Source organism: Talpa europaea, assembly GCF_964194135.1.
Source record: "Talpa europaea genome assembly, chromosome: 1".
In the NCBI taxonomy this organism is placed as follows: domain Eukaryota; kingdom Metazoa; phylum Chordata; class Mammalia; order Eulipotyphla; family Talpidae; genus Talpa; species Talpa europaea.
The window spans coordinates 153,513,742-153,533,115 of NC_140073.1; the positions used below are offsets into that span (position 1 = coordinate 153,513,742).

Genomic DNA, 19,374 nt, shown 5'->3' on the forward strand with positions numbered 1-19,374 from the left:
GTGTGTGAAAAATTTTATTCTAAAATATTGTTTGGGTTGGTCAATAAGTTAGGCCAGTGATTCTCAAATCTAACAGGCACCAGTATCACAACGAAAGTTTGCATCCTCGTTGCTTGTTCTATCCCCATAGTTTCTGAGTCAGTAGATTAGGGGCCAAGAGTTGCCCTTGGCCTCCTGGATTGGGGCCAAGAATTTGCATTTCAACAAGTTCCCAGATGGTGCTAATGCTATTGGTCCAGGTAACCCACTTTGAAAACCATTGAACTAGGCAGATAACGTGATATATGAGGTATCGTGAGGGTTCGATAACAGTTAATTCTTCAACCTCTAAAGTAGGACTTTACTTTTTTTTCAAGAAAAATACTCATCCTTTAGTGAAGTTGCCCTCAAAAATACTGTAATGTTGGGTCTCCCCGGTGGTGCAGCGGTTGAGTGCTGGGTTGCGAAGCTGCCCGCGGCCTCTGCGGCACGGGTTCGATCCCAGGCTGCTCCCCGGCCACCGGAGGAGGGTCCCGCATGGCGCGCAGACCTCTCCTGCCGCCTGCTGCTCTCCTCAGCAGTGTACTTCGGTCCTTCTGCCTGCTCTGCTCCCCGCTCTGGCTCTGGTGAATTCTCTCACCCTCCCGCGCTTCTGACTGTACACAGTGCATGTATAAACAAACAAACAAATAAATAATACATGCCTCTTTAAAAAAAAAAGAAATTGTCAAATATTATAAGAGGGAAGGTTAAGGGTCAGTGAATATGGGTTTAGTCCTTAGTTAAAGCAAACAAGTTACCGTGCAGGAAGTTCACCAAAAAAAAAAAAAAAAAAAAAAAAATGCTGTACTGTTTTCCATATTTTTGATTAAGCATTAGTTTCCATCTTGGCATATATCTTATAATCATGTTATATGATTTATCTTGTAGCTGGAATTATTTCTCTTCTGGATGAAGAAGAACCACAGCTTAAGGTATGAGGCGAAGAAAAGTTAACTAAACTTAATATGAATACTGTGAAGCTCTTAAGTTTATTGTTTTCTGTCTATCTTCCATCACTTAAAATAGCCATCTTATCAGTTTTATACCCAGGTGTTGAAATTTAGCCCCAGAGAACAGTATTTTGGCAACAGCAATTGATTCTCCCTAGAGTTTAACAAAACCAAGGCACATGAACCTCAATGTGATAGCACCTGAACTATCCCACCCCCAGTTTTTTAATCAATGGAAAGCACAAAAGATTGTTTCTTCATTGTCCCATAATTTAAAATTATCATATGACAAAAATTTGAAATATACTTAGTTGGCTTTGAACACCTGAATTCATCCTGGAGTTAGTTTTATCTACTCGAAGAAGAAAAATATTCATTTTGATAAAAATGACATTATATGACTACTCTGAAGTTTTGTGACTGAAAACAGAAATGTGTAGGCCCAAGAGAAAGTATAAATCAGTAAAAAAATTTTTGTCATAGATTAAAAATTTTAGTAAATATGATAAAATTTTACCTGTGATTTGTTGGAAACTTTTTAGATGAATATAGTGGTGGGTCTGCCTCAATATCAAATTTTGGTTTTATTTTCTACAGGAATTTGCACTACACAAGTTGAATGCAGTTGTCAATGACTTCTGGGCAGAAATTTCTGAGTCTGTAGACAAAATGTAAGAAATCTTTTCTATAAATTGGAATAAAGCAGATTGACTTTAATTGTTATAAGACAGATCAACTTTCATTATTTGTGGGTGTAGGTCTTGTGGCTAATTCATTTATAAATTTGCCATTACTAAATTGTGGCTTGAATAGTTAGATTGGGAATGTTTAAGGAAAACCAGTTTGAACTAGGCCTGTACTTCCTGATATCTTTCAGAGAAGTTTTGTATGAAGATGAAGGTTTCCGGAGTCGGCAGTTTGCAGCTTTAGTGGCATCTAAAGTATTTTATCATTTGGGGGCTTTTGAGGAGTCTCTGAATTATGCACTTGGAGCAGGGGACCTCTTCAATGTCAATGATAACTCTGAATATGTGGAGACTATTATAGGTAATTATCTTCCATCTGGTAAGACTGTATCTTGTCAATTTCTTTGTTGCTATTGTGCCTATAACGTTTTTTTCTCCTGAGTTACTTTTTCATGTTGCCAAAATTTATTTTATTTGGAAATTTATAATTTTTACATAATAATTTTATGCAGCCTGTTTTTTAGATCTGCCTTCCGATTTCATGCTTTGTTATCTTTTGTCTTGGGAGCAGTAACATTAATAATAATGATGAAGACATCTCACAAAATGTTTTAAGAATGCATCTAAGAAATTATTCAGAAGGATTTATCTCAATAATTATGGTTAGCTCTAGTCCAACAGGCATATTGTTTTATGAAAAAAATTAAATCAGATTACTGTAACAGAAATTAAGTGATAGCAATTTATACAGTTGGTTTGAATGTAGGAAATAATTGTTGAGTATACCTATTGTGTAGGCACTATACCTGTTCTTCATACATTGTTTTCTTCATCCCAGGGTTTGTTCCTCAGGCCACCCAGTAAGAAAGGAGCTAACCCTGTTTCACAAATGAGAAAACTTGGATTTGAGATGATTATGACACATGGCTATTAGATAGGAGGGTCAGAATTTAAAACTCAGGATTATTCCAAAATATATTGTTTCTACTAGTAATCATTGTTTTCTTATTTGTTTGTTTTTGAAGTAAGGGGTAGCACATAGGCAACACTTTGGATTTTCTACCTTGTATTTTGAACCAACTCTGAGATTTTATAAAAAGATTTCGTAGGGGCCTCCCTGGTGGCACAGGCAGTTGAGTGCAGCGCTGTGAAGCTGTCCACAGCCTGTGCAGTGCCAGTTCGATCCCTGCTGGCCGCAGAGCAACCCACATGGCATGGCAGACCTCTCCTGACTTGCCCGCTGCTCCCCTCTTCTGTTCTGTTCTGCCTGTTCTGTTCCCTGCTCTGTCTCTGGTGAATCCTCTCACCCCCCTGCACAACTGGCCTATACCCCGGTTCTTGTATAAATAAATAAATCTTTAAAAAAAAAAAAAGATTTTGTAGATTTAAAAAATGTTTAAAAACTCCTGATCTAATAGATGAGAGGAGAGACTGCATATCCTTCAGACATGTTTTTATGAAAATCAAGTCTTGAATCATAGGTGCAGAGAGCCTGTGGTTTGTGTTCTCTGTCAGGTGTGTATAGATTTTTTTTTTTTTTGATTGCTGATTAAGAAGAGATTTACATTACTCACCTGAACCCTCAAAAGGAGAAAGTTGGTATTCTTTTTAAGAAATTGGGAAATACTCTATAAGGTGCAAAGGAGTACTTTTTAAATGTCCCAGAAGTCCTAAGGAGGAGTGTGTATTTACATTTTTTTCCTTTTTTTATTATTTAAATTTTATTTTTATATTCCCCTTACAATTACAACCCCCTTATTTTGACCCCAAGCCCTCCTTTCCCAGCCCCCTACCCCCCATAGAGTGTCTCTGGTTCATAGTTGTTTGTTGATTTTGATATTTTCTTTCTTATAGTTATTCTTTTCCTGGTCCCTTATTTAAGTTTTCTAGATTCCTGCTATGAGTGAGACCATCCGGTATTTTTCTTTTTCTTTCTGGCTTATTTCGCTGAGCATGAGCCCTTCCAGCTCCATCCATGTTGCTGCAAATTGCATGTGTTTATCTTTTTTGAATGCTGAGTAATATTCCATGGTGTATATGTACCACATCTTCTTGATCCAGTCATCTATGTATTTACATTTTTAAGAGTTTTTGCTGTCATGGAAATCTGCAAGTGGCTTCACTGCTATTGGGGGTTCATTGAATTGGAGTTTTCATCTATGAATCCTATGAAAATAACAAAGGGTTTTAAAGAATAGACCATATCATATGAAACCAGAGCACTTCTGCTATATTCATTTAGAAATGGGAAGTACATTTAGCTCTCCTTTAATTTGAGGAATTTTTTGGTGGATGTTAGTAATTTTTTCCAACAGTGACCTGCAAGCGTTTGCATTGCTGCTGCTTTTATTTTTCATTTAAGATTTATTTATTTATGCATTATTTATTTATTTATTTTATCTTTTATTTATTTATTTATGCATTATTTATTTATTTATGCATACAAAGAACTGGGGTACAGGCCAGATGTGTACCTGTACCTGGGGGTACAGAGGATTCACCAGATAGAGTGGGGAGCAGAACAGGCGGATTATTGAAATACACTGCTGAGGGGAGCAATGGGTGAGACAGGAGAGGTCTGCCGTGCCATATGTGGGTCAGCTCCCTGGCCAGGGATCAAACTCAGACTGTAGTGGTGATAGCGCTGTGACTTAACCCCTAGGCCACTAGGGAGGCCCCCTTTGTAGTTGCAATCTAAGGAAAACTTGCTAAATATTGTAATTCTGAGATTTAGCTCTATTGGGTAGGGTTAATTTTTCTTCCTTTAACTACATTTGGTTCAAAAAGGTCATATTAGAGCCTAGTGAAGATTCTTTTGCAAACCAGATTTGCTTGGGTCTTTATGGCTGCCACTTTACCTGGATAGACCCCGAATGTGGTATTTTCCCATTTATAAACATCCTCTGCTTCCTCCCAAATATAGACCCATTTAATATGGGTCAACTAGTAGACCAGCAATTCTTTATACTGGTTCAAGTAATTTCTGTTACCTGGGCCTGTAATTTTCCACTAGTTAATCTTGTCCTCGGAACCTTCTCTTTGAAAGGGGAGTGGCCAGCCAGTGAGTCACAGAGAGCATGGCTTGTAGCTGATGCTCTGTGTGGATGACCGTCTTATGAAGGTGGGAAAGGCTACAGAATTATGCTTTTTTGGTTTTCTGAAACTCTTAAGGTGTGATTGCTCAGTTCTATAAGTCGTAAGCAGACTTCAGTGTTTCTTATCAAAAGCGCTGTTGACTTCCCTCAGTATTTCATCCATACCATCTTGAAATGTGAAAGCCAAGTTGTGCACGTACACCGTTGTATGAACTTTCAGACTCCTGCTGGAGGGGAGTGTGAATAGATTCTACCCCCTCACTTTGGGAAAATGAATATTGTTACAAATGACTGAGAAGAGATTTGGAAATCTTTTGCATTACCTTAAGAACCTGTTGCACATTACAGCATTATTCTATGAATGCTGAAATGTCCCTACCCCCCAAGGAGCTAACGGTTTCATTAATGTAAAGAAGTGTAATTATTAGCATGTGATAATTGCTGTAATGGGTCTTTTTAAAATATCCTCAGTGTCAGGTGTTTTTTGAAAGTGAAACAGCAGCAACTGTCTAGCCAAATCTTGAATAAACAGCTTAGTTAAGTTTAGTAATATGATCTTGATCAAAATAAATTAGCACAATTTAAATGTTAATAAATGTGTAACTTCTAGAATTTAAAAATTTTGAAATTTGCATATTATTTTATAGTTACCCCATAAATTTTTACAATTTTAAATATAGACATTGTCCTTTCTACTAGTTTAACCCAGTTTACAAGGTGATTTTATTTTCTTCATAGCAAAATGCATTGATCACTATACCAAACAGTGTGTGGAAAATGCAGATTTGCCTGAAGGAGAAAAAAAACCAATTGACCAGAGATTGGAAGGCATCGTGAATAAAATGTTCCAGCGCTGTCTAGATGATCATAAGTATAAGCAGGCTATTGGCATTGCTCTGGAGACCCGAAGACTGGACGTTTTTGAGAAGACTATCCTGGAGTCGGTAGGTAGATGATACGTTTTCAGAGATTGTTATTGATGGGCCTCAGCAAGGAAATTATTAAAACTGAGAATCTCATGAGTAGTGAGAAGAGGTGCTCTTGGCAAATGTTTTATTTTTGTATTTATATATCAACCATGGCTATGTTTTGTGTGTTCATCGAATCTCTGCTTTTATTTTACTACATTTATTCCTTTGAACTCTTGCCTAGGAAAGTTTTTTAAGCTGACTATATTGATAAACTACTAATTTAATTGTCTAAAACAGTAAGCTGGTTTCCTTGTTCGGATGGCTTTTGTGATAATTATGTGAGTTGTAAGTAGCCAGCAAAATGGTTAGAATGATGCAAAATTGAGTTAAGTAGACATTGATCTGCATGCCTCCTGACCCACCTATCCCTCCCCTTGAGCTAACTCTGCCCTTCAACCATTTGGAACTTGTTCTAGTTCCTAAATGTACCCAGTCCCATCCCCCTGGCCAAAATACTGCCTCTGCCAAAAATATTCTTTCATCTCTTTACTCTTTTATTCCTGTTCAGAATTTAAAGTTCAGCCCATCTGTCATTAGTTTATGATTCTTCCATCAGTCATCATCACCTTTACCCTCTTCTGTCCCCTACTGCGAATACTGTCCAAGTTATTGTTAATCTCCTGGAGCCCTGTATTTTTTCATAAAGCTTATAGTAATTAATTCTATTATAAAGTAGTTAGTATCTATCTTTCCCAATAGAAAATAACCTCCATAAGGACAGGGACTTTGTTCTTTCTTCACTGTGTCCCCACAGTCTAAGGCAATATGTAGCAGCAGTAGTTAACATTTTTTAAATGAGTAGATGAACAACCACATGTAATACAATAGCCCTTGTACTCTTTTTCATTTTTGCATATTGCGGCCCCTCTTTGGCTTCATGTGAATAAAATTACAATATTTGTTTTCAGTCATTCAACAATATTTTTTGAGTGCCTACTGTATGGCAGGCACTGTTATAAGCCTCAAAGACATAGTGGCAGACAAGACCAACAAAGTTCTTGCCCAAATAGAACAGTCCATTGAGGAAGTAGGCAGTCACACAAATAAACATACAAGGTAAATGGGTGATACATGTTTAAAAAAGAAGAAAAAAATGAAGAATTGCATCTTACTTTCAATCCCAGGGCACATATGCATATGAATATAACAAGTTTTATGAAACATTCCTATTTGTGATAGAAGTGGTAAACGTGGGCATTGTTTCATAAAACAATATAATGCTAATATTCTTAAATTATATTTTTTTAAGAAGAATGCTAGTCACATTAAGTTGATTTCATTATTTATGATGGGAAACACCTTTTTGAAAAGTACCACCTACAGCTTTTCAATATGCTTATTTATCTTTAAGGATTTTTATAGATTGATATTTCAGATACTGAGCTTGCTTTGGAGAACCCAAAGCAAACTATACATAGTCAGGAGTCAGAATTTCCTCAGGGACAGCCAGCTATGACTGCATTCATCTTGAGTCACACAGGGACCCTTCTCTCACTTTATATTCCTGGTTGACTGGTACAGGCAGTAAGTCATGAGGGAGACTGATAACAGGGTTGGAGGCAGAAAGACTTCAGTAGACATCATAGAAAAATAGCCACTCAGCATATAAACAGCTAAGTCTTTATATAATAACTGTATAATAGCTTTATATAATAACTATAATAACATATAGACAGCTGTGTCTTTACATAATAACTAATAGCATCACTCTGTTATACCGCACTAATACATATAGTGATAATTCTGGCTGATCACTAAATATTACATTGTTTTCAAGCCTTGTTTTAATTAAGACAGGGAAATATGTAATTTTTTAAACATTAATTTAAAATGGCTAAACATTTTAAGTTTAAGAGGTTTAAATCTTTGGCTGCCTAGAATGATTAAAGAAATAAACGTAATGCTTCAGTAACCAGAAAATAATGTATCTTTAAATTATCTTTTTCAGAATGATGTCCCTGGAATGCTAGCTTATAGCCTCAAGCTCTGTATGTCATTAATGCAGAATAAGCAGTTTCGGAATAAAGTACTAAGAGTTCTAGTTAAAATCTACATGAACTTGGAAAAACCCGACTTCATCAATGTTTGTCAGGTAATTGCATTACTTTATGCTGCACTTTTGGGCTGTTACACATTTTGTTACATTACTGTAATGATTTTACACATATATCTCAATTGGCCTTCACAACCAACCCTGTGAATATTAGGTGATATAGTTTATATTCCTTTTTACTAATTAAAAAAACTGAACCTCACAACTAAAAAATATTATAATGCATTCTGTGTATTTTTCATTTTGAAAATAATGTAAACACTAAAGGAAATTTTGGAATTTAGAAAACAAAAGTTAGAGGAAAGATAAAAATAGTACTTGTTATTTTAAAAGATTTTTAAGTGTAAAAGTTTTCTTAGGTTTTGTTGTCCAAACACAAACCAGAACATCTGAGTATATATTTTTTATCGTTTTTCATGTAAGTTTATTGCACTTTTTAAAAAAAATTTTATTTTTATTTATTTATGCATACAAGAACTGGGGTATAGGCCAGCGGTGAGGGAGTTGAGAGGATTTGCCAGAGACACAGTGGGGAACAGAACAGGAAGATTTTACTGAAATCCACTGCTGAGGGGAGCAGCAGGCAAGTCAGGAGAGGTCTGTTGCGCCATGTGAGTTAGCTCTCTGGCTGGTTATCGAACTCATGTCGCATTTGCTGGTGATAGCTTGATAGCACTGGGACTTTAACCCCTGGGCCACCAGGGAGGCCCACTTTATTGCACATTTACAAAAAAAGGTGAAATGTGGCCCTTTCCCTGAGCCTTTCCCCAAAAGAAATGTATAAATTTTTTTATCCACTTGTTTGGCTCTCTTCTTTTTAAATGTCTCCCTATGTTTTATTGACTGAAAGTGCTATAGTTTTATTTTGTAGCAATTATATTGCGTACATTTTTTTAATTCTGCCTAAAGCATTAGCATTATCACATTTTATTTTTTCACTGTAATGTGTTGTTTTTGTGTTTTATATATTTTTTTAAGATTATTTATGCATACAAGAACGGGGGTACAGGCCAGAGGTGCGGGAGGTTGAGAGGATTCACCAGAGACAGAGAGGGGAGCAGCAGGCGAGTCAAGAGAGGTCAGCTGCACTGTGTGGGTAGTTCCCTGGCTGGGGATTGAACTCATGCTGCAGTGGCTATGGTTAGCTTCATAGGTTGTGTCTTAACCCCTTACGCCACCAGGGAGGCCCTGTTTTATATATTTTTTAAATTTAGATTAATACATCCCTTTTAAAAGGCTTTTTACATAAGCAAGCTCAGACATAGCATTTCTATAACCTAACGTCATTCTAATATTTCAGTGTATTCATCCTTTCAGTGTTCTGTATATAAGTTTAATACAGTTTAATTTACTCCTAAATAATTTTTAGTGGTTGTTTTTTTTATTGTTATTTTAAAAGTTTGTAGGAAAGACAGTCCTCTGCCCTCTTACTCCATATTTCAGTTTTATTCCTCAGAGGTAATTTTATTTGTAAACACTCAACTGTTTTGTTCCTTGTCCCCTGAAATTTTTAAAATTTTTATTTTGCATTTCTAAAATATGCTTTTAACAGGTAGTCATTTACATGATTCAAGATTCAAAAAGAACCAAAGGGTATACAGTGAAAGTGTTCCTACTCCTTTCCTCCTTGATGACAAATAATATCAACTATGTATGCCCTTCAAGTTAACATTTCCTACATCTAATACTTTTCAAACTCTTGTTCTAATTCTTCCTTTGGTGGTATAGTAGTCATTAAGTATATGTACGTTGCCTTATTTCACCATTCCCTTATCACTAGTCATTTATTTTGTTTTCATTATTTCCTATTCTTAATGTATGATAACTTTGGTTTATTTTTATTTATTTTTTTAAAGATTTGTTTACTTATGCATACAAGAGCTGGAGTACAGGCCAGAGATGCAGGGGGTGAGAGGATTCACCAGAGAGAGTGGGGAACAACAGGCAGACTGACTGAAATACATTGCTGAGGGGAATAGTGGGCGAGACAAGAGAGGTCTGCTGTGCCATGTGGGTTTCTCCCTGGCTGGCTGGGGATCTAACTCATGCTGCGGAAGCTGTAGATTGCTTCATAGTGCAGTGCTTAACCCCTTGTGCCACCAGGGAGGGCCTGGTTTACTTTTAATTTGAGTTATTTGCTACTTAAGGGAACAAGAAAATTTAAATTGAATCCTTAAAAGAAAATTTTGTTAAAATTTATGGCAGATAATGCCAGTAGTCAGAGCAATGCTTCAGAATGTTCATTTTAGCTGCCTCCTGTCCTGGTGTATGTTAAAAGAGTGAATGATTCCTACACTTTATAGCAAATCAGAGAATGCAAGCTAAAGAGTATTTAAATGTAATTTACGGATGAGATTTAAAGAAGCTAAGATTCATTCAGCTACCAGTTACAAATATTGCTACTTGTCAGATACAGTATTAGAAGCTGTGAATATAATTTGTATAGATTTTCTTATAGAAGACACATGCCATTTTCAGGAAAACTTTGCCCAATGTCAAGATCAGAAATGGGGTATTAGACTAGCTAGATTGTCTGCCCCAGTTTGCTGTGCTTATATTTTCAGGTTTCCTATGTTGTTCACTGTTTGTTGATTGTGTAATTGTTCTTTATCTGCATTTCAGTGCTTAATTTTCTTAGATGATCCTCAGGCTGTGAGTGATATCTTAGAAAAACTTGTAAAGGAAGACAACCTCCTGATGGCTTATCAGATTTGTTTTGATTTGTATGAAAGTGCTAGCCAGCAGTTTTTGTCATCTGTGATCCAGAATCTTCGAACTGTTGGTACCCCTATTGCTTCTGTGCCTGGATCCACCAATACGGGTACAGTTCCCGGTACTGTTCCAGGATCAGAGAAAGACAGGTATAAGTATCTTTTTGTGCATCACAATCAGTTGAACAACCTTTATTTCATTTTGGGAACATGTAGAGTAGTCATAGAATAAATTTCACATTTAACTTTCATAGATAATATACACTTTTAGAACTTTAGGCTATTGTTAGGCTGTTTCTGTTTTGTACTATGTGTGCACATTAAGGATAGTCAAAGAAATGGATCCTTCTGGAAAGAAGTGGAAGTGATTTTCTGTAGGAAGAGCCTGTCAGGCAGCATATATATTATCTAATGGAGTAAATTAAAAATCTCAGATGGGGTAGCTGGGCTAGATTTTATATACTTTGGATAGATATAAGAAACATTCTTAGCTCTCTGTGTTTTTATTAAAACTACATATACACAAATCTTAAGCTGATATAGTACTAGATTTTTTTGTGTGTGTTCTTAATACATTTAGGTTACTTATTAGAATGCTTAACTTCATTGTGTCATTGTTATACCTACTTGTTTTTCTTGTAAAATTATCCACACAACAGTGAGAATTATCCTTTTGGAATCTAAGGTCACCCTCCAATACTTTACAAACATTTTTTTTTTAAGATTAATTTATTTATACATACAAGAGCTGGGATACAGGCCAGAGATGCAAAGGGTGAGAGGGTTCACCAAAGACAGAGCCGGGAACAAACCAGGGAGACTGACTAAAATACACTGCTGAGGGGAGCAGCGGGTGAGACAGGAGAGGTCAACTGCACCATTTGGTTTGCTCCCTGACTGGCCGGGCATTGAACTCGTTCTGCAGAGGCATTGGGTTGCTTCATAGTGCAGTGCTTAACCCCTTACACCACTAGGAAAGCCCCTTTACAAACATTTTTCATATAAAATTGTTAAGTGTTGAAAGTGGCCTAAAATGCCATACTTAGTATGTTACCTCATTCTCATTACTAATCCTTACTCACTGCCTTCAGATCTCACCGAAGTCCACAGAAACACCATACTCATGCCTCAGTAAGGCTTTCTTGAATTCTAGTTTTTATTTGGTATTTGTTTTGTTCCCTCCCCTTATTTTTCTTCTTTGGGAAATCTTGTTATATGTAACATTTTTCTTTGCCCATCCTTTATATATTTTTCCAAATCCTTTTTAGCTCTTCAAATCTTTTTCTTTTAATTGGATGATGATAATCTAAATACAATAATGCACTAATCTTAATTATACTGTTTAACAAATTCTGAAAATATAAATACCCATATAACCCCTACCTCAATTATCCTAGAAACTCCTGATCCTGAGGCAACCACTCTTTGATTTCTATCAGATTAGTTTTGTCTGTTCTTGAACTTAATGAAAATGGGGTCATATACAATGTATTCTCTTGTTCTGCTTTTTTCAGTCAATAATGTCTGTGGTAAACATCTGTTTTGGTTGATTTTAGTAACTATTTTCCTTTTTATTGCACAGCAGCATTTTATTGTATTAATATACTACAGTTCATTTATTCATTCTTATACTGATTTGCTACTGGTTATTGGACTATTAACAAGGTTGCTGAGCACAATTCTTATATATATATATTTTTAATTTTATAAGTCAGATGTTTTAATTTCTCTGGGGTAAATGCCTAGCATTGGAATAGCTGAATCACAGGGTATATGTATAGATAAAAATCTGCTAGTTGCTTTCTAGTGTGGTTGCCCATTTTACCCTTCCAACAGTAGTGTATAAGCATTCAATTTCTCCGTCTTTGCCAGCATTAGGTGTTATCAGTCTTTTTAGTGTTACTTGTTCCGGTGATACAAAGCAGTGTTTTATTGGGACTCTGTTGCAAAAATGTGTCTTGACTTCTCTGATGACTAAGTAGTTGCTTTGTGTGTTTTAACCATTTGGAAAAAATTCAGTACATAGACAGCCTCCATTCTGTTTCTTTTTAAATATTTATTTATGGGGGCCTCCCCTGGTGGTGCAGCAGTTGAGCACTGGGCTGCGAAGCTGCCCGCAGCCTCTGCAGCGCCGGTTCGATCCCCGGCCACTGCGAGGGTCCCACATGGTGCACAGACCTCGCCTGCTGCCTGCTGCTCCTCTCAGCAGTATACTTCGTCGGCCTGCCTTTTCTGTCCCCCTCTCTGGCTCTGGTGAATTCTCTCACCCTCCCGTGCTTCTGACTGTACCCAGTGCTTGTATACATAAATAAATAAATCTTTAAATATTTATTTATGCATATAAGAGCTGGGGTACAGTCCAGAGGTCTGGGGGGTAAGAGGATTCACCAGAGACAGAGTGGGGAACAGAACAGGCAGACTAACCAAAATACACTCCTGAGGGGAGCAGCAGGAGAGTCAGGAGAGGTCTGCTTCACCATGTGGGTTGCTCCCTGGCTGGCTGGGTATTGAACTCGTGCTTCAGAGGCTTCAGATTACTTCATAGTGCGGTGCTTAACCTCTTGCGCCGCCAGGGAGGCCCTCTTTTCTGTTTCTTAATGGCAGTATTTATGAAGTAACTGAACATTTTTTCTTGCAGAATATTTAATGTGAACATAGTTCAGATGTACAGATTGATAACAAATCACACATGCTTTCTAGGAAAGATTTATCAGATTAGTGACTTGGTTTTCTTCTTTTTAGTGAGTCAATGGAAACAGAAGAAAAAGCGGGTAGTGTGCTTGTAGGAAAGACACCAGAAGTGGTAAGTGTACTTTTTGAAGTAAGTGTTAAATAACTGCTTCTATGATGTTTGACAGTAGAGTTATGTTATAAAAATGTACTTTCTGTGAAAGGTAAAATTTAAAAGACATCTTAGAAGAAGAAATCAAGTCCTTATTAACTCCTTACCAAAGAATGAACTATTCAGAATAACTCCTGCCACGGGACAATAAAAAAGTGTCACCTCCAATAAATAAATGGCACCTTATCATAGAGGGAGCAGTTTACTTATCTTTGTTGTTTTCAACATTCATGGTATATGGAAAAGTGGGTTGAGTTATTAAAACAGTGATATGTTGGATGTAAATGTTTCCTCTTTCAGGACTTTCGTTTTCTGGTACTCAGGTTATATAAGCTTAAGCTGTTCTTTACCTGAATGGGGAGTTGTATTAAAAGTGTAAGTTGGTTGTGTATAAAATAGCATGGGTTTTTTGTTTTGTTTTGCTTTTTGGGTTTTTTTCCCCCATATCATCAGTAACTCTTTCTAGTTTAGTGTTCCTTTTTAAATAAAATATTTTACATTGGACTAGTTTGAAATAAATTGCATCCTTCCATCAAGCTGGTATCATATCTTAGTTGCATCTAATAAAATTAATCTTCTCTAAAATAATGACACATGATTTTCTAGAACTTACTATGAAGTTAAGAGTTCTCTTGTGCATTTCACTAGTTTGGGGCTGTTAAAATAAAGTTGACTTAGTGCATTTCGCCAATTCATGAATTTTTGTTCTTGTTTATTTGTTTTGGCAGAGCCCAGAGCCCAAGGACCAGACTTTGAAAATGATTAAAATTTTAAGTGGTGAAATGGCTATTGAGTTACATTTGCAGTTTTTAATACGAAACAATAACACAGACCTCATGATTCTAAAAAACACAAAGGTAGGAAATTCTGGAATGGAGACTCCTGTGTTTTCTTCTTTATTAAATATAAGTGTAGTAAGTCTTCACTTAATTTGTCAGTAGATTCTTGGAAACTGCCACTTTAGGCAAAACAACATATTGTCAAAACAATTCCACCATAAGCTAACTGATACAAATAGGAGTAAACAGTCATGTTTATTCATTCTGTCATTCCCCAACCCACTTACCCCAGTTTAGTATCACTGCCCAGCAGCTCAGGGCATCCTGGATAGGATGCCATTCCATTACATGGCACATTTACACACCTGTACCCACTCAGGGCGATTTAGACATGCCAGTTACCCTAACATACACATCTTTAGCATAGGGAAGGAAACCAGAACCCTGGAGAAAATCCACCCGGATGTGGGAAAACCGAACTCCACACAGTGGGCCCAGCCAGGAATTGATTCTATTTTTCTCTTCGGTGTTCTAATGAATGTTATTCAGGGATATACTTATATTGACTTCTTATTAAATGCTTTATTGTATTTTACTCCTAACAAGAAAATAAGGAGGTTTTGTAAAAAGAATAATGGGAGAAACTCTTGAACTATAAAGTTACGTGTTTTGTTTTCATTTTCTTTTGCTAATTTTATAAATATAAACATGTAAAATTTGGACAAAAGCACATTTAAGATGTTAATATAGTTTATGTGTCTGTGAACTACTTGAGAGTGTGAGCTTCTTACCTTATTGTAACCTTTGCTAAGTTATAAATCCTTAACAATTACTGATTTAGATTTTTGAACAGATAAAATATTCATCTGATTCAAAGATGTATTAATATGAAAAGATACATAGCATGAAAAAGCTTCCTTTCCTTCTGTTTTATCCAATACCCTTTCCCAAGGTCATTTGTACTTTTTTTATACCTATATTCCCTTACCAAATATTTGTTTGATTGATTGGAATGTAGGTAATAATGTTTCTCCAAACTTTATTTTTTAAGATTCATTTATTTATGCATACAAGAACTGGGGTATAGGCCAGAGGTGTGAGGGGTGAGAGGATTCACCAGAGACAGAGCAGGGAGCAGAACAGGCAGACTGACTAAATACACTGCTGAAGGGGAGCAGCAGACGAGGCAGGAGAGGCCTGCTGCACCATGTGGGTCAGCTCCTTGGCTGGCCAGGGATCAAACTCTTGCTGCAGAGGCTGCAGATAGCTTCACAGTCCTGTGCTTAACCCTTTGTGCCACCAGGGAGGCCCTTCTCCAAACTTTAATACTATTGCTACAAATGGCAGAAAGACACAGAAGCATATAGTATAATCTCATTAAAAATAAAATTGCTCTGGCAGCTTTCAGAGGCAACTTCCAGTGCCAGAAGAGATGTAGCATAGCGTCTCAGGTTATATCAGCATCTTAGAGACCTTGGCAGAATGCAAATGGCAGGTTAAACTATTCAGGCAATAGAAAATCAGCTACCTAATTCCTGTCTAAAATCTACTGACCTCAAAACCACAAATAAAATTCTATTTGATTTGCTTGTTTTTAATTAGTTAACTACCTAATTTTTATAAAGAACTAGCCAAGATCCGTATTTTAAATATCAGTTTATTTATGTTTTTACCACAAAACAGGACCTCTATATGCTGATGAGCATATTTGTGTATATAGGAATACTTCGCAAATTACTAAAAAAAAAAATGTATTTGTTTTTGTAGGATGCAGTACGGAATTCTGTATGTCATACCGCAACTGTTATAGCAAACTCTTTTATGCACTGTGGGACTACCAGTGACCAGTTTCTTAGGTAAATATGTTTGGAGGTTTCCACTTTGATTAAAATCATCTTTAACAGAGACTACATTGACATAGTTACATGGATGTAGGGATATTCTATTGCCTTCCAGTCTTGTGTTGTAAATTCTTCTACTATATTACATGTTTTTTGTTACATATGACTGCTTACTTTAAGGTAAAATTAATTCCCTTTATTAGTTGGCTTAAATGTAGATTTTTGCTTTTGTTCATAATAGAAATTAATATTATGGATTTTTTTCAGTGTCCTCAAAATAGTAAAACAAGTAAGGACATAAAATAGAATCAGCAGTAACTTGAAATCCATAGGTAAAATTATTTTTAATAATTCAAGATAAGATGTTAATGCTTTAATTATATAGTGTCACAAATACTGTTGCTAAATTTTCTTTTCTTACAGAGATAACTTGGAATGGTTGGCAAGAGCCACTAACTGGGCAAAATTTACAGCTACAGCCAGTTTGGGTGTAATTCATAAGGTAATAAACACTGATCAGTGTGGACAGGCATCAGAATAGAAAAGGTTTTTCAGGAGCTGTAAAAATTTGTAATTCGTTGACAAACACATTTTGTTCAATTGGATCCATCCTCTTACAGGGATTGATAAAGTAAATAGGGTGCTCAAATACATACATATGTGTTTGTTTTTAACATGAGATGGAAATCCTTTCCCTGTCTAATCTCAGAGGATTGATTGAAATAACTTATTTGCATAGTCTAAGATGAATTTGGGGGAATATTGCAAAATAAGAGGAAATTTGAATCATTTCTAACCACCAGTTAGACTAGTTCTCTAATAGCTCCCCTCATTTGAATAATAAAGTTGTGTAGGAGACAGCCCCACTTCCTCCTCTTCTAGCAGGTGAACATTCAGGAAATGTCATTTTCCTTTCACTTGCTCTTCCTGATACCTTTGTTGTGGCTTAAATTCACAGGGTCATGAGAAGGAAGCATTACAGTTAATGGCAACATACCTTCCCAAGGACACCTCTCCAGGATCAGCCTATCAAGAAGGTGGAGGTCTTTATGCATTAGGTCTCATTCATGCCAATCATGGTGGTGATATAATTGACTATCTGCTTAACCAGCTTAAAAATGCCAGCAATGATGTAAGTATTAGAATGAAAAACTAAATTCCATTACTTAAGAGTTCAGGAAAACATTAATTTGCCAAAATATTTAAGTAAATAGAAATTTTTATGGATTTGGGGATTCCCAAAACTTTTATTCTCACAGAAATTTTTGAAGGTAATATTTTATATTTATTTTATTTTTATTTTTTTTAAGATTTATCCATTTATGCATTCAGGAACTGGGATACAGGATAGAAGTGTGGGGGGTGAGAGGATTCACCAGAAACAGGGGGAACAGAACAGGCAGATTGACTGAAATACACTGCTGAGGGGAGTAGCGGGCAAATCTGGAGAGGTCCGCTGTGCCATGTGGGTAGCTTCCTGGCTTGGGATCGAACTCGTTCTGCAGTGTCTGTGGATAGCTTCATAGGTTGAATCTTAACCCTTGCACCACCAGGGAGGCCCAATATTCTATATTTAAATATTCTATATTCTATATTTAAAGAGCTTTTTAGCTCTTTAAATCTTGTGTGTGACAAGCAAAATAAAGTACCAAGTATTTATAAAATGTACATTGTATTCCCCACACTTTTAGAGTCTTGGAATCTTGTGACTTTGGTGATAATTTAGTCAAATCCTATCTTTTTTTTTTTTTTTAAAGATTTATTTATGCATACAAGAGCTGGGGTACAGGCCAGAGGTGGGGTGGGGGTGGTAAGAGGATTCACCAGAGACAGAGTGGGGAACAGAACAGGCAGATTGACTGAAGTACACTGCTGAGGTTAGCAGCGGGCGAGTCAGGAGAGGTCTGCTGTGCCATGTGGATTGCTTTCTGGCTGTAATGGATCGAACTCATGCTGCAGAGGCTGCGGAAGCTTCATAAGTTGTATCTTAACCCCTTCCACCACCAGGGAGGCCCCTAAATCCTATCATTTTATAGGAAACTAAGGCCCCAAAAAGTTGCACATACTGTCTCAGTAATCAGAATTCTTGTTTGTTTTGATCTTTCGTAGTTTTTTTAAGTGTAATTCTTTTGAAAAAGCTTCCTAAGCACCTCTGTTCTTAAGGAACTTAAAATAGGATTTTGGACTTTTATGTCAAGGTATACTTTTTTAGACCATTAGGAAAGTAGTTAAAAAATCCCAAAAAAACTTTGTCTTCTCATTTAAGTGAAAAGATTCAAGTCAGTGGCATGATTGTCTTAGCTTAATAAGCCTCCTGTCTACAAATCTTAATGTACATTTACATGTATCTTTACCTCATTTGCTCTGGTAAAATTTTTCTTTTTCTTTTTTTTTAATATATTTTGGCATAAAAGAACTGGGATATAGGCCACAGGTGCAAGGGGTAAGAGGATTCACCAGAGACAGAGTGGGGATCAGAACATGTGCTAAAGGGAGCAGCAGGCAAGACAGGAGAGGTCTACTGTACAATATGTGAGTCAGCTCCCTGGCCAGGGATCAAACTCAGGCCGTAGCAGTGATAGCACTGAGACTTAACCCCTAGGTCACCAGGGAGGTCCCAGGTAAAAGTTTTCTTAATGGACAAATCATTTTGGCTACCACAGTAGAAATCTTTAAGTTAAACAAGGACTTTATTGGAAGTAGCTTATATAATTAAAGGAGAAACTAATGAGCCAGTTCTCACAAAAGTGAAGAACCAGGGCAGCTCTGGAGAGGTAGGTGACAGGATTAATGGAATCATCCCTTCAGAATCCTACTATCTGGATGAATGGCCTTGAGATGTTTTTGATACTGGGTCATTCTATTTAAGGCTAAAATTCCAGAGAAGGTGCATCCAGTTGGCCTTTCTTGGGTCACAGAACCACACTTTGGCCCAGAGAGGGTGGGAGCCTCTTAAATGTTAGTCTCACCAAGACTAACCAATTGTAAAGGGGTATTCCCCAAGCAAAATTGGGATGATGTCACCAATAAAAGGATACTGTGCATTCAGAAGGGACAAATGACCAGTAACATCCCTTTTTTAAATAAAGACCAATTTTTGCTCTTGATATCTTTTTTTCTCTCTGTTTCTTCACAACCATGTTCCATTAGATACATTTTTCTTTACCATCAGCCTTCCTCTATTCTGCCTCCTTCCCTTTCGCACAGAGGCATGTTATCATTTCACCTATCCTAAAAATATTTTCCTTGACACTTGTTTCTCCTTCTTAGTTGGTGTAATCTTTCTCCTATCCTTCTTGTGTAAACTTAATCTCTTTACTTTTCTTTAATTCACTTCTCAACTCTTTTTTTTTTTTGCATCAGGCTGCACCATTTTTTGGGAACTAAAATTAATGAGTTACCACTGGCCTTCTGAATATCAAATC

General features: G+C 36.5%; 1 protein-coding gene across 1 annotated transcript in view; it reads left to right on the forward strand.

Annotated features, from left to right (window-relative positions):
* Positions 1-701: 701 nt before the first annotated feature.
* Positions 702-19,374, forward strand: part of PSMD1 (proteasome 26S subunit, non-ATPase 1) — a 79,743-nt gene continuing 61,070 nt past the window's right edge. Inside the window, exons 1-11 of the mRNA XM_084240923.1 lie at positions 702-953; positions 1,569-1,642; positions 1,849-2,018; positions 5,491-5,696; positions 7,672-7,815; positions 10,399-10,637; positions 13,230-13,290; positions 14,058-14,186; positions 15,876-15,964; positions 16,373-16,451; positions 16,908-17,081. Coding sequence (XP_084097049.1) covers positions 894-953; positions 1,569-1,642; positions 1,849-2,018; positions 5,491-5,696; positions 7,672-7,815; positions 10,399-10,637; positions 13,230-13,290; positions 14,058-14,186; positions 15,876-15,964; positions 16,373-16,451; positions 16,908-17,081 — 1,425 coding nt within the window. The 5' untranslated portion in view covers positions 702-893. The remainder of the gene's footprint in view (positions 954-1,568; positions 1,643-1,848; positions 2,019-5,490; positions 5,697-7,671; positions 7,816-10,398; positions 10,638-13,229; positions 13,291-14,057; positions 14,187-15,875; positions 15,965-16,372; positions 16,452-16,907; positions 17,082-19,374) is intronic.